General features: G+C 33.5%; 1 protein-coding gene across 1 annotated transcript in view; it reads left to right on the top strand.

Moving 5' to 3' along the window:
* LOC111147074 (dachshund family transcription factor 1) overlaps positions 1-24,829 on the top strand; it is a 422,181-nt gene that overhangs the window by 386,864 nt on the left and 10,488 nt on the right. The window contains exons 9-10 of the mRNA XM_022502954.1: positions 2,699-2,842; positions 3,408-3,476. Of these exons, the coding sequence (XP_022358662.1) occupies positions 2,699-2,842; positions 3,408-3,476 (213 nt within the window). The remainder of the gene's footprint in view (positions 1-2,698; positions 2,843-3,407; positions 3,477-24,829) is intronic.

Here is a 24,829-nt window from a genome sequence, read left to right as displayed (position 1 = left end):
GCAGATTTAGTAAGATATTTATCAACTGAAATTGAAGACTGATGAATATCTGAACAAATGACCAAAGTCGAGTGTTTGTATAATTTTCTTTCTGAATGCCTCATTTTCATCCAACAAGGTCAACTACACATTAGTGTAGAAACCAATATGAATTTTTATTGGGTAAAAATAATGATATTACCAATCTATGAATTGCTTCTTCTAACACACTTTACAGCGCATGTATAGATAATTTTGAAGGTCATTCATATTTGTGTGTTTATATTATGTATGAGATTAACATCTAGGTTCTTTCCATAGTTTGGCTAGAGATTAAAAGTATTTTCTTTACAACCAACTTTCCCATTGCCTCAACTATACGATTCTCCTAAGTACTCTAGAGGAGGAGCACCTATTCCCGCATTTAATAAGTATCCAATAAGAATATTCCACATGTTCTCCTTTTATATGTTTGATACTGTCATTTGAAAATCATTGTTCCTGTTTTGTTTTTCAAACCAGCAAGATTTGGTAGGTTTTTACATTAGTTTTTATAAAGCAATAGCTAGTGGGTTCCTGGAATGAGGCTGATTTGGGAAAACCATCATCACCCATGTATAGCACTCATCTAGATAATGTGGTTTCACATAGATTTAGGTACTAAAGTAATGAAAACAAGATAAACATTAATAATGGGATGTGTTCTTTGTGGGTAATGAAGACTGGCCAAAGGGTTCATTATATAGAACCATCTTTCATGAGACAGCCATGTCTTGATTTTGTTCTCACCTGGAAAAGTCTTCTTTCTTTTCTTTTTTTCTTTCTAACAAGACTTAAAGGTAGACACTTAAATTCATAAAGTAATTCTTGGTTACTTGAGAGAACTTTAGAATTTTATTGGTTTGAATCATTTGGAAGACTTACGTTGTTTTTTTCTTTAACCACTAGAGGGCAAAACACTTCACAGATCACATCATGCACCTCCCATTTAATTAATTGTGAACAATAAATTAAAGGTAATAGCTATCAATAATTATCTATTATAAATGTGTCCACTGAAGCAGTGTACTACCCTGAAGAGAGAACATGACAGTGCTATTCGATTCAATCACGGAAGAGGAAATAATAAGCACTCAATGGCAAGACACTGGGTATTGAGATTTTAGTCCCGTGGAAGTATACAATTCAAATAAGTAATTCAGAAATTACTGTGTTTTTTTTTTTCAAAGAGACTTATAAACAATCATCTTTGGAAAGGGATACAGCAGGCAAATGATTTTTGTTAAACATACGATTTTCACTCTACTAAGTAAAGGAATTAACATTTATTCAAAACCAGTTTTGTTTTTATTATAAGACTGTAGCCAACATGTATTTTGATTTTAAAAAAGTCTCTATTAATATATGTTACCAGCAGCAATAAACTCAACAAGTTAATGGTCTGCCACCTTAATAGTATTAATAATTATAAAAACGGGACACATGAAGATTAGAAATTAAAACAAATTCTTACTTGAACCTTTATTATCTTATTTTATATTTTGACTAAATACTGCATTAAATAAAAACGTTATCCTTTCATCTGTAGTAAGAAATCAAAGAGTAAACTTGGAATGACTACTCCCTATGACTAATTCTACCAAAAGGATATTCTCTTACTGATTCTGTCATATTCACATTCACATCCACAATGTTTATCAACCAGGAAAAAGAAGATTCCAAAGAAAAACATTTGTGTGCTCCCCTTAGGCTAACTGGTTACCTCATATGCATTGTGAAAACTAAAATAATGATCATACTGAAAGTATAGTTAACATATATTTGAACAGCATTTATTTGTTACTATTTATTGATTACATATTATATACAAATACTTAAATTGTCAAGTAGGAGAAAATATAATAATTAACTTTTTGTATCATAATCTGGTTTTGTATATCAACCCCACATTATTGTCAGCTGTAGCACATTCTTATCAATAAGGTTTCATACTCTACCAGATTTCAGCAGAGTAAAAGATAATTTTCTTGAAATATATTATAGCGCATATATATTTGCTTTGAAGAAATTGTTGATATCTCTGAGCAAATTACATTAGCTTTGTTCCCCCTAAAAGACAGCTCCTATGTTAATAATTAAGAATATTTGCCCCTTATAGACAATCATATTTATTGCATTTTTTTTTTAATTTCAAGAAAAAATTCTTAAAAACCCAACTGGTATAACTATTTAGTAAAATAGCTACAGGGGAAATGCTCCATTTACTATTCAAAATTGGTGCTTCATTAAAAGATAGAAGACATGCTTATAAAGGTTTGTATTATTCTAACTACTCTGCACTATTCTGATTTATTCTGATTCAAGGGCAGAGACTAATCCACAAAATTCATTTAATCAGCCTTCCTTTATCAGTGTATATAAATATTTACTAAAATTAATTTCCCCTTAAATCAGTCTCTCATTTGACAATTAAAGGCATCTTTGTAATAAGATAGTTCAAGGTTAAGTAAAAATTGGCCTCCTTGGATATTTTTCTGGGATTTATTTTAGGTAACGGTGGGATTTTTTGAACTTCCTCTGCATAGGTAGACTCTGTCAAGGAGGGGAGAAAAGGAAAAAAAAGAATATTATTAAAAAAACATAGATTATTTGTAAGCATTGGTAATTTGGAGCATGGCAAAAACTTTTTAAAATATAATATATTAACTCTCTTTTCTAGCCATAGTTCAAAAGAGACTAAAGAAGGAGAAGAAGGCAAAGAGAAAATTACAGGAAGCCCTGGAATTTGAGACAAAGCGGCGTGAGCAAGCAGAACAAACACTAAAACAGGCAGCTTCTACGGATAGTCTCAGGGTCTTAAATGGTAAGAGGGGGCATCTTTATGCATGGCTAACTAACATTCACTTATTAGCACTAAAAAGACAATTTCAACCTGTGTTTGTCGATATATATATATATTTATATATATATATAGAGAGAGAGAGAGAGAGAGAGAGAGAGATCTGTGTATCTACTATCTAGTGACTCATTCAACTGTGCTTCTAGCAGAAAGCCTGGTGGGCAGTCATCCCCCATGCTGGGCAATGCTTAATTTCATAGACGCCTTCACCCGCCTGTTACTACTTAACTCGATTATCTGGAAACTGACATCGCTTTCCCGTGTAGCTAAGTCTGTTTCTACCAAAATAGGATAAATATTACTCGGAGAACGTCCCAACCCCATCCCATGTCATGAACAATTTTGCGTTACTTATTGATCTCTCCAAATATTTTGACCATTCTTATGGTTCTAGTCTTTGTTAAACCTTTACAAGATGCCAAAGATTTATGTAATTTTAATACAGCACCCAAGTAACAGGTTGCTCTTTTTTTAAAGGACAACAGCATCAAATGAAATATGTGTCACTCTTACCTTTCTGTGCTTTTAGACTCTCTGACCCCAGAGATAGAAGCTGACCGCAGCGGCAGCCGAACAGATGCTGAAAGGACAATACAAGGTAGGAATTCGCAAAAGGCTATAAATCTAGATCTTGCTATATGAGTTTTTCTTCAGCTTTAGCCTGCTATTCAAGCATGTAGCCTACCATCTGGGCCACATCAAAACAAGTTCAAGCAAGGTCAAGTTCATCTTGCTTGTTTATATGAGTGAATTCATTTTGTGCTGATAGATTTTCTTTAAATTAATGGGTCATTTCTGTTTATACAATGCAATTAAAAAGGAATAATTAATTTTAAACAATGTATGATTTAATCTTGGACACAGTAAATGTGCTTTGTTGAATGCTTGAAGCCCAGTCTAACGTGGGAAGGGTTTATAATTTCTATACCATCTGAATAAAAGCATGGGTTAATCAGGTAGGTAGTTCTTAAATTTGAAAATTTCTCCTTCTCATTTTTGTGACAGATACTGCAAGGTACATGCAAAATAGACTGGTTGAATGTTAACAATAAATAAGATTGTTTAGTCCTCTGTGGATTTTCTGAATGTTCTCTATGCCATTATATACATTTTAATAACACAAATCTGCTGAGCAAAATCATATATAGAATACTAAAGGGAGTTGTATTAAACACTCAGAAGAACTAAATATGTATATTGCCGAGACCATACTATTAGGAAAGAACAAAATCTGAAGGTAACATTTATAGTCTAACATCTATTCTAGGCAATAAACTCAGTCTAACAACATGAATACTAAACAGTAAAAAGAGCATTTGTTTTCTATTTTAAATGAAGATGGTTCTTCAAAGGGAAGCCTAAAATGATTAACTGCTATAATCCTCCCAATTGCTTTTATTTTGCATTTTAAGCTCAATCATTTTGGGGATATTGTTTGACATTAATTGTGCTACTTAATCAGCTCCGAAAGTGTCAACTTTGGTTTAGTGTAAAAGAAATATACTTTTGTAAAGTATCAAATATCCAATAAGTAAAAATCAGAAACTTGCAGGAACATTCCTGAAGAACATTTTTGCCTATATTTATTTTACCCGAAACCATGATAATTATTTTTTAAATCCTGAGGCTCAAACCATATGTTATTATGAGATATCTCCTTGGATATACAAGATTAATGCAATTGTAGATGTAGAAAAGACTTTTTTTTTAGAGCATTATGGATATTAGCAAAATTATATGTGTGTGTTCATGTATAATCTTGTTAAAATCATAAGATTTCTGTTGCATCTCTTTTAAAAGTCGCATACACATGTTAACAAATGAGTAGTAGCAAAGCCGGTCCTCTTTATCAGGGATGATAACCTCAATCAGGCCAATATAAATATCAGCCCTGATTTGTGTGTTCAGGGACCACTCATGCATTAACTTAGCTAGTGGCCAAAGGAGGTCTAAAAAAGCCCATGAGTCTCCAGGTAGATGTGATATATAAATTATCTGTTATCTACAGAATCCTCAGGGTTGTCAAATCAATCCAAGAAAAATTATAGACAATACATTCCTGCATATTAAGGGAAGATTTGTTTTCAATGTTAAGAAGTGATTAGTCAATGGTTAAACACCTTGCATAAGTGACATAATGTTTATTCCAGGAATTTGCTATCCGTAAAATTTTGGTCATCAATAAGGCTAGGGTTATTTTAATTTGAATTTGTAAAATTCACGTATATTCAAATATACACATTAATATGCATAAACTCTTGCTGTATAAGGTTGAAGTTTTGACAAGTCCTCTTTTCTATTGTGATTTGCTTATTCCAAGTAAAATTTTAAATCATAAATTGCCTTTCTTTTGCTATCCAAAGTGTTCTCAGTTGGGTAACAAAGAAAACCCACCCAAACAACTTTATAATTAAGGCAATAAAACATTTGAAGAATAGTTATACATAGTGATTTAAAGCCAAATATAAATGGTTATGGAGTTATTTAATGCTTTGCTTTAGCTGTAATATAAAATCGTAATCATTGAATTCATTTGTTCAGCCAGTCAATTAAAAATATGTTCCTTAATTCTAATGTGAACAATTAGCAATACTCTACTTCTTGTATACTTCAAAATGCATAATTAGTTTTCAGTAAAACCCCTAACAGGTTCATGGTTTTAATTAGATAATAGGATTTTTTCTCAAATGTAAGAAAAAATATGGATGAATCTGTATTTTTATATTTTAGTGGCTAAAAAGGTCTTTTACCAGGAGTTGAACCACCCAAGACTTTTAAAATATCAGGCAGACCCAAGAGATCATCTTTTGCTACTCTAACATCACTAAATAGTTCTTTCAGCCCTCTGAGCCTTTTTTTTTTTCAAACCTAAGTCTAAATGAATACATTTCGAAGCCAAAAGAACAAAATTAGCTGTGAACAGAAGAAATCAAAGATAATAAACTAGTTAGTTAAGTTCCTAGTTGAAGCACAACAATGGGAAAGGCAAAGAAGAAAGAACCGGAACTCATTGCTAATTTGTGAAATGGACTACGTCATGCATTTGGGAGCCATGAGCACCTGCCGCGTCACGGTGTAAAAACAACACAAACGTGGCCTGTTCCTCCTTTTGCTTTCTCCGTTTTGGGGTCCCCAAGCCTAGGTGTTAATGATACTCTGTGTTCTTTCTTGCTCCTGGTCCAACCATAAGTGAAATTATTCTGTGTTCCAAAATAAACTGAACTTAGGAAAAACAAAGGAAACCCACATTTCTCTATGCTTGTCATGTATTTATTTATTTTTAACATTCTGGCAATAAATAAATGCCATGCTTGGCCCAAGAGTTAGTCACCTAGCAGTTGGGCACTTAAATACTGCTCAAGTGCCAGGTAATTACCCCCAAATAAGCACCTCAGGTTAGTTAGACTAAACATTGCCTCATTGGCATTTAATACCACCGTTTCTGTAAAACTATAGAGGAGGGGAGGAGAGAACCAGACAGTAGTTTAGAAAATATTCCTGAGCGAAGAGGCCCTAAATAATGACTTACTTGTGATAAGTAAAGTAAATCAGCTCATCCTACATAGGGATAAATTCTTCATTGTTGATATTTCTAGTAGCTAACTCAAAAATTCATGAGTTTGGTGGTGATATTATGGATAGAGAATAAATATCAAAAAATTAAAAAAAAAAAACAACTTGTTTCGGGAGCTGAATTATATGGTGATTAACTCTCATGCCTTGAATCTTGCAGATTTATATGGCATGATTTGTGTTGGAAAATTTTATCTTACTTTAAAGTTTTTTGTAAGATCTTTTGAATATGAAGAGTAGACTGAGTTCATATAAATACTCGTTGGACGCTGTTTTGGACTAGTTAATAAATACCCTCCAAAACCCTTTCTGCCCCCACACATATGAATGCCCATCCCCACACTGTCTGTAGCCAAATCTATAATATGATGGCTTTCTGGAGCTATGTTCTAATTTCTTTTTAATCTCTCTCCCTGGCAATTGCACCCACTTAGATGGTTTGTTTAACTTATATGTTTCGACAATTAAAAAAAATACATCTCTCTCCAGACCATTCAGACATTTCTTAAGAGGTCCAGGTTATACCCAACTTTTATTTGGTTGTCTCGCAGACACTGCAAGGTCCAGTGCACAAAACCAAAAGGATCGTTCACTCCCAGCAAACCTCTCTTCATCCAGTGTTCCTTCCCTATGGAACTGTTATCTGCCCAGTCCGGCATCCTCCATCTATACTAAGGGAGAGCAGAGCACACATTTCCCTCTCTCATCCTCCACACCCAGTTACAGCTCTTCCCCTTGTCCTGGAACCCTCTCTTCTTTTTTTATTTTTTTATTTCCTGAAAGCCCCACAACTTCCTCCACCTATCAGGGACATAATTCCTTCCTCCTTGTCTTTACTTACCCAACGTTGAAATCTCATTTTTAGAAGCTACTGCTTCCAGGAATGCTTCCTTGAGACTCCACCCCCACCCCTGCAGGACTTCCAATTTTAGTATATGTGCTGCCGAAGCAAGCACATCCTGCAGGACTTCCCTGCCGCCAGGGTCTAATTCAGCCTCTGGAGGTTCTTATCATACCTCTCACTTCTCCACAGTCTCCTGCTGGGCATTTGTAGTTCCTTGTTCAATGTCTTCTTCCTCTCTCTGGAAGGTAGCCAAGAGGGTGTGAACCATGTCTATTTTGGTCACTACTGTGACCTGTATGTTTGACACATATATATGAATGTGTCACGTGTTTGTACCCCATTTACAGTGCTGAATGTTTGCTATACCGTGAAAGAAGGTTATCTGCCTTTGATGACTTAGGACCTGATTGATTTTGTGAATGCCAAGGGTTCTCATTGTTCTGACATTTCTCAGACTTTGGTTGGAGAGACAGATGTAAGGAAGTAAAGGATAATATAATTTTACCTCAGAAAGTCAGAATTACAAATTTGGGTAGAATTAATTTTCATTTATCTGATTGCTGCATTAACAGTATGTGTTTAGGCTTCTTGTATGTGTGCATAATGTTACTTTTTTGTTTGTACATTCGACATAAGATTTGGATTCTGTAAATATGCACTTATACCCACTTTTTTCCATTTTAAATATATATTTAATTTAACACGATGTCACATTTCTTAAATAATACTTTCATCTGTTGTTTAATGTACGTTAACCTTAAGCTTCTTTTTTAATTGCTTATAATTTTACATGAACTAAATATTCTTTATAAGTTATTTAGGTTATCAATATATTGATGAACTATAACATAGGACAATCATGGGTTAGTGCTGTTTCATCTATGTCTTTTATCAATTTTAAGAGTTGGAAAGTTCACTTTCAAAATAGTAACTTTGACTTCTTTTTAAGAAAACCTGTCTTTTTAAACCAAAAAAGAATTGGTAGAATCAATGGAAATGTAGACCATAGTTCCTCTGACATCTTAGAATATCTGCAAGTTATGCTTGCAAAATTTTGACTTCACTTGAAAGTACATCTCTTTTATTTATGTCCAATGGCCATAATCAAAACTGTTTGGCTTTTTATTCTTTTTTTGACTGATCTCAGATCATAGAAAATCAAATATTCTTCCAATAAAAGGACATAAAAGGCGTGCCTTCACATTAACAATCTTTTTTTTCCAATTTAAAAAAAAAACTCCTTTCTGCTTCCTAGACATTTGAAGATACATGCTGAATTTAAAAATTGTTTATTTTTCAACAATATTTATTGAACACTGAGGATATGCCAAGTATGCTTTTATGATGTTGTTGCCTTAGCTCTAGGAAATGACTTTAAAGATCAATTAAATCTCTTCATTTTGCAAACAAGGAAAGTGAGACTTAGGGAGGAAACCTGACTTGTTAAAGGTTATATCATGAGTTAACCAGAGTTGGGAATGGAATTTAGTTCAGTTGCTTTTCACATTCCCTTATTTTCTTCCTGATTATTTTGAGATTAGGATTGTTAAAATGTGCTCTTCTTGCTCTTTTAAAATATGTGATTATTTGTTTAGTCATTTACAGTTCCAAAGCATCATCATGCATATCATTTTTATGAGTGGAATTTATATCATTTATCAGAATTTTTTATTGACTTGGAAACTGTTATTTTTTGAGACTTTCCTATATGTATGTATTATAATTTAAAGGTGAGATAACTAAAGCTCAGAGTGGCTAATTAATATTCTCACATTTACACTCTGAGTTAGTGGGGTCACAGACATTTGAATCCATATTTATGACTCCAGAGTCCTTGTTCTATCCTCCATGCATTTCTGTCTAGACTTCTATCTCTTCTAAAATAACTACTTCCATGCCCATCACCCAGTTTGAACAGTTAGCACATTGTTAATGACTTAAGAAGTTCAAAGCAGTCTACTGACAGGAACTAGAGAATGGTATATAATTGGGGGAAAAAAAAGGTTTCTTTTCCAGCTTTTTACTTTTCAATTCATCATTATGCCTATACCATGTTTATAGACACTTCCAGACACACTGGGGAAAACTCACTCTTTAGTGAAGAAAACAAAGGATCAATAAAAGATACTAAGAAATTAATCATATTTAGATAAAAGATTTATCCACATCCCTACCACTTAACATGCAATGAGCTTAAGATAAATTTGAAATCAGACAAAAATCTAATTGCGACTTAATGTAAGACATTTAGAGAGCCTCTTCATTTCTTCTGTGGTATGTGTTTGAACAGAGTTACTAAATGATATTCCAAGATTTTTACCCTGTAATGGGCTTAACTTGAAGCTTACTTAAACTTATCACTTCTAAAACCTTTTTGAAAGGATTGTTTAAATTTAATTTCATATAATTGTCTTATGCGCATTTCTATTTTTAATACTCAAAAAAAGACCCTTACGTTTAATGTAGAAGTAGGGGTTCTTTTAGGCACAGCTACAGAACTAACAATTAAGAAAGATCGGAGTCAGGTCTAGATTCAAATTTCTGTCCCACTATTTTTTTTTCCCTTTAGTAATTGCTTAACCTCAGAGAGTTGTTAGAAGGATTAAATAAATTAATCCATGTAAGGCACTCAACATCTACTAGACAATAGTATGCATACAGTTAAGTTTTAGCTGTTAATATTACATTTTATTATTATGAGTTAACATATTTACAGTGCCTAGCAACTGATAAATGCTGAAGCTATTATTACTCTGATATATAATTTACTTTTCTTTTTTCAGAAAATTGGTCTTTATAACATCATGTTGATTTAGTCTCTTAGTAAAGTGTTTGTAGAAATTTATAAGAATGTTGGAAACAAACAGGATTTGTACACACAAATATGAACCTAACTTTTCATATTTGAAGATGTTTTTATTTAGCTTAAAAGTGGGAAGGGGGGGCACCTGGGTGGCTCAGTGGGTTAAAGCCTCTGCCTTCAGCTCAGGTCATGATCCCAGGGTCCTGGGATCGAGCTCCGCATCGGGCTCTCTGCTCAGCGGGGAGCCTGCTTCCCTTCCTCTCTCTCTGCCTACCTGGGGTCTCTGTCTGTCAGATAAATACATTAAAAAAAAAAAAAAGTGGGAAGGGGGAGGGTTTTATGGAAAGAAAGAAAGACAAAAGGAAAAAATGAGAAGGTTCATCAAAACTGGTTTCCAGACTGCTTGCACTGTATATTAACTATTGTTGAGTCACAAATAATGTAATTACCATCAGGATCACCTCAAACTCTTTTTCTTGATCTTAAAAAAATAAATATTGGAATTATGTTACTATGAACAACACAAAACAATAATAAATTGACTTCTAGTCTCTTGGCACTGGTTTCTGGTGTTTGGCAGCATTTCAATACAGCTAATCAATTTGAGACAGCATTGATTAAGTTGAACAAAAGATGATATTGATTGCAGCCTGTAGCCAATAAACAAGCTATTGTTCCATAGTTATCATAGGTCATTGTTAACTACTCATTTAACTAGACAGAGTTATTATTATTAAATAGAAAGTCTCAGAGACACTCATGAATTGGATATTTTATAAAATTTTAGAATAATGTTTTCTTATAATTGCATATATTATTCTTTTAAGAAATACGTAATAAAGGAAATCTTGTTTTTGAACATTGGTGGCTGTGTTTAAACACCAAATGCTGAAGGCCTTTTTATAGGTTTTTGTTGGAAATGGTTCCTTCATAATTTAAACTCATTATACATGAAATGAGACCTAGCAGGCAGTTTAGTATGAAGTTGCTGAAAATAGTAAGATATAGTTCGCTATAATTATTACTTATAAAACATTATTTTCAGTGTATTATTTCCATAGACCTAACTTTCTAAACCCTCGGTTCTGATGGGGAAAAAGCATGATTCTCATTATTATGTTCGTGTTGAGCTGTGACATAACACAAGGTTTTGTCCTGTCATTTCAATTCTTACTCCATTGCCCAAACATTATGCAGATTAAATTAAGGCAAAATGATTGGGCTTGGTTTGTAATGTAGTTGACATCATTTTCCTTAGTAAATGCAATATAATAGGTGGTAGCTTCTGTGACAATTCAGAGGATATAGGGAATATCAGGAATAATTAATTAGAATTGGAGATTTAGAGAGGGTAAAAAGGACATTGTACAACAAAATTAGGATTAAATATTGACACAGACCAATTATTTATAGAAAATACAGTGTTTTGTTAGCATAGATACAACTGAATTAAATTGGCTTTTTCATAAATGTGTTTGTGGCTTCGCTTGAATACTGTCTGAAGACCATAATCAAAGAACAGTGATAAATGGAAATTGGGAAAGGTATTAGCAGGGGGCCTGAAAGATCAATGCTAGATCCATTTTGATTTAACATCATAATTAGTGATATGGAACAGTGGTTAAACAGAGTGTATCAATGAAATTCACAGATGATCCTAATTTAGAAGGCGTAACATACATCTGTGTGGACGGTGTAAGTATGCAATAGAAATTTAGGGAATTTAGGAATCTCAGGATGAATGAAATGAAATTACCTTTTTAAGAAAGAAAATTTAATTTTAAGATCTGTGGGGTTTAAAAAAATGTTAAAATTCAAAAAATGTCAATGGCAGTATGTGTCCACTTATATCTTTTCTTAGTTCTGTACTAACAGTGAATGGCTATAGGACTGAGAGAAAGGTCAGAAGATGGGTAGAAAAATAAGCCTCTGTCATTTTAATATTATATATTTTTATTAATGATACTTTTTACTATTATGAATACCAGACAGTTGAAGAAATTGGTTTTTCATTGTGATCAGTACATGCCATTAATTTCTTATTTAGATAGTATATTCTCATCTTTGGTTTTAAGAAAAATTTATTTAAAATAAGTTTTTGCTTTGAATCTTCTTACCTTTATTATCAAAAGAAAAAATTGACAACGATTATATCCAATTAACTTGCTCACTTACGATTGTTGCAATAGAAACTGTATGTAATGTCTACCAAAGCTGAAGAGGGTTGCCATTTTGAAATATAGATTAGAACTAACTCCAGTGGTTCATTTTCATATAGCCTGCTTCCTCTTTTTGTATCCACTCTTAGACAGTGAAAGTAACCTGGCCATCTAAGAGTACCTTTAATATTCACAGTAATTTCTTTGAGACAAAACAGAAATAGATTTTTATTTTCTGAAAAAATATTATTTCTTTTTAATTATTTATTTAAAAATATTATTTATACTCTAGGAATTATAAAAGTTAACTGAAAATATTTAAATTACAGAAAAAGAACCCCCACTTTAAGGTCTATTCAATAAATTACAGAATTTGTGTGCACACACACGCACAAAAAATTAGTACATAAACACCTGGTGATGGGAAGCATGCCATCAATTTTGATAGCAGGTATATATGTCGACATTCAAGTTATATAACACCCTTTGCTATATATTCTTCTTTAAGAAAATAAGACATCATCATTCAGACTATAAATGTAAAAATGCTTATGGTGCATTATTCCACCTCCCATGGTTAGGGACAGAATGCAGACATGCCACAATAATGTTTTTTATTTCGACTGTTCGAACCATATTAATGAGAACATCATTTTGGAGAACTAATTATTTCTATTTGTCTTGTGTCACACTTTCTAATTCCCCTATATTAGCACAGCCAAAGCAAATTAATTGCTTTTCCAGCAGTTGAACCTTGTCCAAGAATGAGCTCACATTCCCTTCCAGTTTCCTTGTTTCTGGGAGTGCATTGTGTCAGAAATTTCTCTTGATACTAAACATAGTCTAGAGAATATCTTTACAGATTTCTGTGCACTCACTTGATGAAATTTATAAGTTTAAGTGACCCGCCAGGAAAGATAAAGTTCTTAGCTGCAAGATTATACATCAAAACAGTTAAAGTGAAATTAAAATTAAATGAATGAATCTCACTGAAGCAAAAAAAGCAGTAATTAATGGTTCCCTTAATTGTCTTCATAAAATATTTGCATGGGTCTAATTTGCATAATTTGCATGTATTAATTAATCTTTCAAAGGAATTTTGTGCTGAGAGAAGCCAAAAAATCTCTTTGTTTTATTTAACATCTAATGAAATATTTATCTTCTTTAATGAACTTCTCATCTTCATTAAAATAAAAATTGCACAAGTTTGTATGTTTTAAATGTTTTTATAATTGAAGTATTCAAAAAATCTCTTTAGACTTACAACAGCTGAAAACAAACACATTATTTAACATTCAGTATCATTTTAACAACAGCAACACTTTAAAAAAAAAAGTCCAATTCCACTTTCTCAAAGGTGGCAGAGCATTTGGTAAATGAATAAATGAATATAGCTATTTGGTTTTAAAAGTAAGATTTAGAAAGGCCCGATCATTTCTTTCAATGGTAATCGATTTTTATGGCTGAAATAGTGGGCAACTAGAGGGTATATATGAGAAAAATCAGTATGTTTAATTGTTTGGGAAATGGTTCACTGGTTGAAAATATTTTAACTGGTTCAAAGAAATTAGTCCATTAAAAATCCACTCACTATTATTAACAATTCCTAGATTGACTGACAATATTTCCTGGCAGGAGCTATACAGTCTCAACTTTATTCTAAATCTGACTGCTGGAGATTTGCAGCAGGGGCTTCTCCTCTCACAAACTGAGATCGTAGTGAAGACCAAGAAACGTGTCTTGGAAGGGATGAAATTCAAAATTTCATCAAGTGCCAAATAGTACATATTCACAAAAGCTGGGGAAGAGCGTGGGGAGAGAGCCCAGAAGTTAAACAGACATAAGGGAAGGGAAATTGATGATTCGTTAATGGTGTTCATTCTTTTTGATGCCACAGTCCTACAGAACATTCCAAAGAAGATCATCGGTTAACATTTTCTAAAGCAATTTCAAGTTTGCACAGGTTTTTCACATACATCATTTTTGTTGATCTTCACTTCAAGCCCATTTTATATTTGAGAAAACTAAGGCACACGAACATAAAGCAGATTTGCCTGGAATCAAACTGTGAGCTCAGGACCTCCGAGTCCTTTTGACTCCAAATGCCTTGATCCTATGTGACATCAATCTTTTTATCTCATGATGATTTATGAAGTGGCTATGAGTGGCTAAATATTAAGTCAGATAATGAGGGTGGCATAAATTTATAAGGATTAAGATTCGAAATGCAAATATATAGTTCTTTCCATGTAAAGTTTGGTAATGAGATAAAATCAATTAAATTGACTTTGGTTTCTTCTAGGATCATCTTTATGCAAGTAAAAAGGCATTTTCGTTAAGCCATGGACATTTCTTAGCCCTGCAACCACTCTCATGATTTGCAATTTCTCATGAAGTTTTCCCTAACATAAAAGGAAAAATTAAATCTATTAGATGACAGAAATAATCAGTTACAAAATAAATGCCAATACAGATTTTTCCCTAACAGTGATAATTTATTTAATAAATAACTGATTTCTAAAGGATTAAAATTGAACATAAAATGACTTAGTTCTAGGAGTGATAGAATGAGAACCATAATCTACTGTCAAAACTATCATTCATTAATGTTGTGACCCCGATAACTCACTTCACCTGCTAAGACTTGTCCTAATACTGATATTTTTACCCTGTTAAAATGTCAAAGGCATTTCACTTTTTATGAGTGTAGACATAACACACATAGACACCGCATGTGTCGTGCTCCTTTATGGATAAATTGGATTCTGGATTCAGACTGCCTAGGTTCAGATCACCACACTCACTGTGGATTATCTGTATAACACAGAGTGTGTAACTTAAACTTTTTGATTTTTGGAGTTCCTCATCTGTAAAACACAGAAAATGATCACAATATCCACCTCACAGAACTGTTATGAAATTAAATGAATTAATACATGTGAAGAACTTAGAACAGTGCTCAGTAGACACTAAAAGCTAAAAAGACTTTGCTATTTTTACAATTACGCACAAATTTAAATATAATAATACAATAGTATTCATTCTTGGTAAAAATTAAACATGCTTTGGATCTAAAAGATTATTTTAAGCCAATAATTTTTTCCCCATATGTGATACATACTTTTTCTTTTAGCATGTTTTAAGCTGGAAAATGCAAATTATATTTACCAGATTTTCCAGGGCATTTATAAAATTCATGACAGAGTGTGAATTTCAATATTTATGTCAATTTAAATAATATGGTTTGAGGAGATTTATTTACAGCCACATATACTGTGTGATTATTTATCTCTTTGCAAATTAAATAAAAGATAAACTGATTATTCTTGACTCATTTAAGATGGAAGTGTTAGAGCATCTTAATTTTTTTTATTATATTTGACAAATTTCTCTTAATATGGTTTGTATTTTCATATAGTGTGGAGTAACTGCAGACTCTTCTAATTCATATATAATCATACTCGAGAGATAGTAAATCTCCACTTAAGCTTACTAATTACACCTATAAAACCATGAATGATGGCTACAAATTATTGGATCTGACTCTCGTTCTTTATTTATTTCTCCCTGGCAGAAAGAGCACTGGATAGGGAGATTTTAGTCCATAAATTATTCCCATACATAATCAGGTTTGCTGTGTTTAACTTTGATTTCATACTATTTTTTTATATTAACTGATGAAATTTCCATTTTTATAGATTAAGAGCTAATTAATTGATTTCCATGATAAAATTATATTTACTTATAGCTATAATTTCAATGTCTTTATTTTTTCTTAATGGATTTTACTGATTACTCTAGTTCTATTTTGTTTTAAGCTACCACAGTCTTTTCACTTGTTTTTATACATTCTCTAGCAATCTTATATGAAATGTCACAGTAAGGCCTTATCCTTAGTTAAAGTGTTGGGAATGGAAAAGAATTTTGCAAATGAGAAAAGATTAGATGTGAGACAACAGGCACAGAAAGTACATTCCTCTGCTAAATCCAACAGATGGTTCCGAGTTCCAGCCCAAGTGGGACCATAAACTCAATTACTACTATATTGTTTTTCCTTAGAGAACTCCAAAAATATTTACTTTTATGTAAAAGTGTAGATTTTTAAAAAATACTGTGGAAGCCTAAATAACATCAGTGTTTATTAACAGTCTTTGATAATAGTAAGAGTAAAGTTCTCTCAATGTAAAAAACTCATATAATGTCAGATTATGTCAACACAAACTAAACTGAAAATAGCAATTAGAACAACGGTTCTCTAAGCTTTTTTTAGAATGAATACAATGATATCCCCTAACTACTTTGATTACAGACCTGGTTTTGAGATAGAATTTTGAGACTCCCTTGCTCACATCTTTCTTCAATTTTTTGCAATTCAGATTAATCCCATTGTGTTAGGCACTTCATTGATATGATTATTGCAAAGGATTAAAAATACCCAGTAACTTACTTTGTAAATTTTAATTGTACTTCTTAAATTATTAGAATGAGTAGTATTTCAAGAAATTGCAAAAGATCTTTACTATAGAGGGTTGATGAATTATATGCTATAGCTCATAGGCTGTATTTCCCTAAGAATTCAGAATCAATTCTGGTTAACAAATCTCAAAGACTCAGTGAGTGAAAACAGTGAAGTAAATATGGTAGGTAAAAAGAAAAATATTCATGGCATAGCACTCATGCTTATGGTCTTTTGAAGTAAATTTCTTACAATTCTTATTTTTCCCAGGGGACCTCATTGAGATTTGTGACATATTTGCGCTAACTTTCTAAGGGTTACTGGCAGCAGAATCAAAATATGGTTCTAAAAAAACTATTTCTCCATACCATATTATCCCACTATTTGTAGATATTTTATTGTAGTCTTACAGTAGTCTTTATTGTAGTCTTACACTAGTCTTATTGTAGTCTTACAGTAAGATTTTTAAATGCAGGCAAAATTCAACTAGTGACTTACTGCTCCTTGTTACACCTAATAATAGAGCAAATGAGAGCAGTGAGTCAATTGCACCAAAATGATTTGTGTTTAAATTAGAGAGAAACCTCACTGGCTTCAAAAAGTTACCCTTGTCGAGTCATCAACATTCTACAGCTCAAACCCCAACAGACCATCTATCCTAAAGAAGGGTAAGGACCCTGAAGAATATGAGCTATCATGTTAACAGGAGAGCAAATGTCATTTTGATACAAAGCTGACAACAGTGCTTAGTTTGCTCATTCTCTCATCTCATAATTTCACATTCACAATAAAGTCCCAACTAATTCCAAAAATACTGATAGCATTCATCTACAGACTAAAAATGTTATTAAAATTAATGCTTGAGTGGTCATAAAGAAACATACCAAAATTAGGTCAATATTTTTAGGGTTTTTATATACTTAAGTTTCAGTATAGCTAGATTTTTATGTTTTTGTTTTTGAAAGTCACATATGAATTGATTTCTAAGTTAATGTTTAAATATTTAGTTGGTGGGTAATTGCGCATTTTGATCTCAAATGCAGTTTTTGGTTGCCTTGTTTTGAATAGTGTTTCAATGTGTGATTCTATTCCTTTGTGAGAAAATTGGAACACAGACATTTATTTAAATCCAACAATTCACGCAGAAAGGCTGTGAATTATCACAACTCAATAGGCTCTTTTGCAAGTTGTTTGTACAAAACACAGGAAATACAAAAACATTTCCAAATATTTTCTTAAAGTTAAATTGTATAGCGACAAAAGAGGTGAATTTTTTTCATTATTCCAAAACTATAGGCTTTTATATTTTAACAGTTGCAGAGTGCTTTAAATGGAATATTAGGGAACAAGTATATATGAGTTTTAGCAATATTTAATGGATCAATGACTGGTTAGAATTCTGAGACTTGAGGGGCGCCTGGATGGCTCAGGCGTTAGGCATCTGCCTTCCGCTGAGGTCATGATCCTGAGGTCCTGGGATTGAGCCCTGCATTGGGCTCCATGCTTCATGGGAAGCCTGCTTCTTCTTCTCCCACTCCCCCTGCTGCTTGTGTTCCTGCTCCTACCTGTCTTTAAATTTAAAAAAAAAAAAAAAAAAAAAAATCTGAGACTTGGAAATAATTACTTTTTTTAAGATCTTAAAATTTATTTGGGGGCCGGGCAGAGGAAGAGGGAACCTTGAGCAGACTCCCTGCTGAGCACAGATCCCAACACAGGGCTGGATCCTGTGACCCTGAGATCATGACCTGAGCTGAAATCAAGCGTGGCTTAACCGACTCAGTTACCTGGGGAACCCCGAAAATAATGACTCGGATTTGTTTTTTATGCTTGGCAGCATTTACGATTTCTGAATAAAATGAGTTAACAATGTGACAAATATGTGAACATATAAAACTAGACATTTTAAAATCATTTTTTTAAAGATTTTATTTATTTATTTGAGAGAGAGCCTGAGTAGAGGGAGTGGCAGAGGGAGAAGCACACTCCGCGCTGAGTAGGGAGCCCGAAGTGGGGCTCGTAGGGGTTCCAGGATCATAATCTGAGCTGAAGGCAGACACTTAATCAACTGAGCCACATAGGTGTCCCTTAAAATCATTTTTGTGATTTATTTAAATTTAATTTCTTCTTTACTGTTTTCTTTAACCACTAACTGGAGATGCTTCCTTCCTTCCTCCCTCCCTCCCTCTTTCTTTCTTTCTTTCAAAAAATAAATAAAATATAAAAAAAATTAAACCTGAGTAAGGTTTAAACAAATTCCTAAATACTATTTAGGAATACTATTTATCTGCTTCTCTTTGTTTTATGTCTGGTCTCCCTTGTTTTATATATGAAATCAATATATTAAGTCCTAAATCCAATATGAATATTGCATGGGAAGTGTTGATCTAGAATGAGAATAAGGAAGAATATAATAAATTTAGAAAGGAAGTAGTGAGAATCTAAGTTCTGGTATTGTGCAAGGAATAAGTGGGAATGAACAGTGAAGGATAAGGAGAAAATCAACTCATAGGGCATAGAAAACAGCAGTGGGTAATTTGAAGTAGGTATTCTGGGAAAGAGATCCAGGCCAATGGGGCATTTAGATAGAGTTGAAGAGTGATCGATCATCCAGGTGAACGTGGAGCTTGAGTGTGAGGCAGCTTGAATATGAAGTCCAGACAAGAGATACAGCTTTGGATACCACTAAAACCAATGCAGAAATAGAGAATCTCTTTGCTTAATCTTGAAATTGTCATTCTTCTGAAGAGGCTAGAATGTCAAGTCACCTCTCCCCCAAGAAAAGAGTTGTAATAAGTGTAATAAATGCAACATAAAGAAGCAAAGAATGTTCAAATGACTATGAGTTAATACATTTCTCTACCATCCCTATTTGTAATGAATGACCTAATATTTCTTAAAAACAATAGAGAAAACATTAAGTCGCCTTTTTTTAAAAATATTTTATTTATTTATTTGACAGAGAGAGATCACAAGTAGACAGAGAGGCAGGCAGAGAGACAGAGAGAAGGGAGCAGGCTCCCTGCTGAGCAGAGAGCCCGATGCGGCACTCGATCCCAGGACCCCGAGATCATGACCTGAGCCGAAGGCAGCGGCTTAACCCACTGAGCCACCCAGGCGCCCAAGTCGCCTATTTTTTTAATGGCAGTAAGAAAGAATGGATGACTCGGCATTGAATTCTGTCCATTAAAGTGAGTGTAATAAAGCTGGGACCCAAAGATTTACAGTGCTAGATTATATACATAAAATTAGAATAGAAAATGCTAAAAATCCATAGTGGTATATTAGATAATTCATATGTTGACTTATTTATTTTGCATCTTGTTGATTCTGCAGATTTTTACCTATGACAAACTGTCAATTCAACTCTTGCATTAAGAGACGTGTATTTTTCATGATATTGTTTCATATGGCAATATGTTGGCTATCAGTCCTTTCAAGTAATCAAACAACATTGAATAGAGCCATAAACAAAAAAAGCAACAATAATTTACTTGCATTGTTAGCTTTCCCTCTGATGCATACATATTCTTTACAATCATTTGAACAGTATAATACATTCTTGTTTTCATGAAGGGAAAGTAAAAATTATAGTTTAGACTTGGTAAGTAAATAAAAAATGCCCATGTAATAATGTTTTGAATTATCACAACAAAGTATGTTTTATACCAAAATAATACTAGTCCTACACCATATTTTAAGCTTTTGGAGCATCAGATTTTTCAATACATAAGATATTTGGTAATAAAGTAATCAAATGTCTGGTTAGAGTTTGAAGCATTGAGAAAATTCTCATCTGAGCCCTGAGCTAGCAAAGAACCAGCCCTATTAAAGAGGGCTGATAAATTGAGCTCTTCATAGAGACACCATAATGCTATCATGATGGGAAAATGGGCAGTATTTATTAATCAAGACCTACAAGTTAATATTCTTATAGCTATACCAGTAAGTTTCCTTAAAAAGAGATAGAACTGAAGTCTGTCCAATTGAAATGAATCAAGGATAATTATTACAAAATTAGGCATTCGTGGTTGAGCAATTTAGTATTGTCTAAGTGCAACTGTGAGTTAGCTCTAAAAGAGTAGTAAACAGTTTCTCTGGCGGGAGAATAGAGATTTTATTATAAAGTGGTTTTGACGTAGGCCTCAGTGAGTTCCTTAAATTCATAATGTTTCTCGAAATCTAACCTTAATTCAGGATATAATGATCTACATGGTGACATAAGTTAATTTTATTCATGTCACAATTGGTAGCGATGGGAAAATAAGGAAATACTGACAGTAACCACAGCCACAAGCTATTAATTTTAATGGAAATGGTGGCCTATGTTACCATGACCCAGGGCAGAATTTCACAGTAGGCATGAAATATACATATATCGGCATTTATCTTTTCTTCCTAAATATATGCACATTTATTATAATATACTTTAAATGTTTATTTGTAGAGTTTTTGTGTTTATTTTTTGAAATTGAATTAAAGAAATTTGACAATCTCATGGAATTTGATATATGCTGAGAACAAATTAGAACTTAAACATAAACTGTAAGTCCAGAACGCTTAGTTGTGCCCTGAAATTCTTTACATCTAGAGACAGAGACAATTTGTAAAATGCGGAGTTATCTATTAGCATTGGTTATTTTTGCAATAGCACATTTTGTCTTTTTTGTTTGTTTTTTCGTTGTTCTCCACTTTAGAAACCATTTAGTGGCTTACATTTGTCATTGTTTGTGACTGGTTTTGTTGATATTTTCCTGATTAATTTGCAAGGAATTTTGTCTTTTTCTTTGGAAAACATGCAGTATGATATACAACAGTTTCAAATATTGCAAGATACGAGATTTAATCAAAATTGAACTTAACCAGTCACCACTACTGAATCAAAAGTTTGAAGGGACATTAAAAAGATTGTCTGGGGACGCCTGGGTGGCTCAGTTGGTTAAGCAGCTGCCTTCGGCTCAGGTCATGATCCCAGCGTCCTGGGATCAAGTCCCACATCGGGCTCCTTGCTCATCAGGGAGCCTGCTTCTCCCTCTGCCTCTGCCTGCCATTCTGTCTGCCTGTGCTTGCTCTCTCTCCCTCTCTCTCTCTGACAAATAATTAAATAAAATCTTAAAAAAAAAAAAAAAAAAAAAAAAGAAAAAAAAAAGAAAAAAAAAAAGATTGTCTGGCTTCTTCTTCACTCTAGTATCTTTCTAAGTGCTTTTAATAGAGAGATCTAGATTTTTTTTTTTTGAGGGGGGAAGGGGTCCTTCTTTCTTTTTCAGTAATTTCTTAAATGGTAATAACTTCAGCAGTATGGAGCTATATGATTTCCTGGGATGGTTACTTCTATCACAATGCATCAAGTATCTGATGTAATCAGCTATTATTCTGAGAGAAGTTTAGTATAAGAATTAGACTATTAGCAATGATAATTTTTATTTCTGCTATATCATATATCATGAAACAAGATCATCAATCTTTACGGAAAATCTATTTTTTTTTCTTCCCAGTAGAATCAAATTGCCCTAAGGTAATATAGGTAAAGTTACTTCCACTTAACAGAAGATAGACATATTTAATATATATTTTATATCTAATATCTATATTTAAAAGACAAAACAAAGTTGTGAAAATATTCTGTGATTTAGAATAGTTTATTCCATTAGTAGCAAATCAGAGAGGTGTTTTGTTTCGTTGTTTTTTTTTTTAATTATTTTGATATAGGGGCACCTGGATGGCTCACTCAAGCAGCTGACCCTTGGTTTCAGCTCTTACGGTCCTGAGATCCAGCCCCATGTAGCCCCCAGCCTCACTCAGCGGGGAATCTGGGTGAGAGTGTGTCTTCCTCTCCCTCTGCCCCTCTCCCACCCCTGGCACACAGTCTCTCTCTAAAATAAATAAATCAAAAGAAAAAAAAAGATTAAAACATTATTTTGATGTAGTAAGACAGATATTGTACTGGCAAACACACAGGTTGGTTTTTCTATTTCTCTGAAGTGTAGGCAAGCTTCCAAGAGAACTCACAAAGTGGCACTTGGCAGGGTGAATTCACATGACCCAGAGTCGGGTCATCAATCTTGTTCTGGGTTTCAGAGGAAAGCGAACGGAGGTAGTATACTAAAACACTATAAGTCACAAGAACTGAAATATTTTGTTGTGACATTGACCAGCACATGTTTCTTACGAAGGAAGGAGTATTAATTATTTGCCGTGGCACAACAAATTACTTCCAAACTTCATGGTGTACAACATTTATTATCTCACAGTATCTGTAGGTGAAGACTCTGGGAATAGCTTAGTTGGGTCATCTGCTCTGAGATCACTCCGAGGCTACAATAAGTTGTTGGAAAGGACTGCAGTCAACTCTAGACTCAGCTGAGGCAAGATTCATGTCCACGTTTATTCATGTGGCTATTGGCATGCCTCCCATCCTCAAGGGTGTTGGATTGAGAGCCTCAGTTTCCTTGTTGGCTACCGGCCAGAGACCACCATCCGTTCTTTGCCACAGAACTTTCCATTGGGCAATTCAGTACATGGCAGTCTGCTTCATCAGATCAAGGAAGTGAAAAGATCCAAGGAGACTGTCTGCCAGCAAGATAAACGTTGGTTGTTTATAACCTAAGCTTGGGAATGATCTTCCTCCACTTTTGCCTCCACATTCTCTTCATTAGAAACAAGGGCCTAGATACAGTCACACTTAAAGGAGATGGGGATCACATGAGGATATGAATATTGGGAGGCAGGGAGCATTACTGGCCATCTTAGAGGATTACTACCAAAGTGGCTATGCAGAAAATAAAATCGTCAAATTATCTGCCAAGAATGGGATTAGGACAAGGAGTATTATATAATCAAATATTTTCTGGAGTCAAGAATATATCTTAAAAGTAGACCAGATGTATACATCAGTCTTTGAAGGGAACCTCCTCCCTTATTGGTGCTTTCATTTGAAAAACATGCCAGCAGAACCGCTTTCTCTAGGCTACCTTTCTGGACAAACCCTCTATTGAGTCTCATATTCTTTCTTTACATGTGAACATTCTGTCAACACATTTCCTTGTCTGTTTGCTAGTCTGTCTCTTTAACATAACGTTACACTTCTCTGGGCTCATCCCTTGTGGGTTAATTTTAAAGTTGAGCGCACAGAGAGCTGCCTTACTTAATAATTCTTGTATAACATGTTACTGTTCTTACCTATATACCATCTACCTATCAACAACAGTTGATGATTCCATTAGATAAGATATAAAGAAAAGCTATTCTCCACAAAAGTGTCATTTCTTTAGTTACAACAGTTATCATATTTATTTTAAAAATTTGAGGCCTTTTCATGGAAGTCTGTCATTTGTCAAGTTTAGCACTAGACCAGTATTTTGGTTCAGTATTGTATAAATGTGTTAAATAAAGCTCTAGAGATTTAGAACTTTATTCACTTACAGGTACTTCCCTAAACAAATATGACTTTATTAAAATTGCTCATTTAGTCATGATAGAGAAAATGGAAAAAAATGAAAAATGCTTAAGTTTTAAAAAAAAGATGATTTTCCCCCTCCAAACTTAAAATAACTAGACTCTGCAAGAAATGCTCTTCTAATTGTCACCTTTGTTTTTTTCCCCTAGAGATAATACATAAGTTTATTCTGAAAACAATTTATTCACTGAGGATTTTGACTGTTTCTTGCAATTCTGAAGGATACAAATGCTTGTTTTGAAAGATCCATTTATATTTCCTGCAATATTTTGTTTTATCAAATAAGGCATCACCTTGTTCTATGTTCTATGTTAATTAGTCATAGTACATAATTTATCCATTCATCATTCAGGTTCAGATATACCCTCAAATGATTATTTCCTTACATACCTGTGTCTTAGTCTTCTTCATTCCAGAAATGAATAGAAGAATGGAGAAAGTAATGAGAGCTTTTACTGTGCTTTACTTTGCTGAAGTTGGGAGGTCTCACCTTCCAATCAGGACAAGGTAACCTAAGTGCAAAGCACCCCATTCTCACTTACTGGTACATTAAGCACTGTGATGGTTTCCCACTTCTTACTAATGAATGCTTAATTAGAACACACACACACACACACACACACAAATGTTTTACCGAAGTAGACCTACCAGCGATAGAATTTT

The sequence above is a fragment of the Enhydra lutris genome, unplaced genomic scaffold (genome assembly GCF_002288905.1).
Source record: "Enhydra lutris kenyoni isolate GAN:26980312 unplaced genomic scaffold, ASM228890v2 scaffoldscaffold15, whole genome shotgun sequence".
NCBI classification, from domain to species: Eukaryota; Metazoa; Chordata; class Mammalia; order Carnivora; family Mustelidae; genus Enhydra; species Enhydra lutris.
This window is presented reverse-complemented; position numbering and strand designations above follow the sequence as displayed.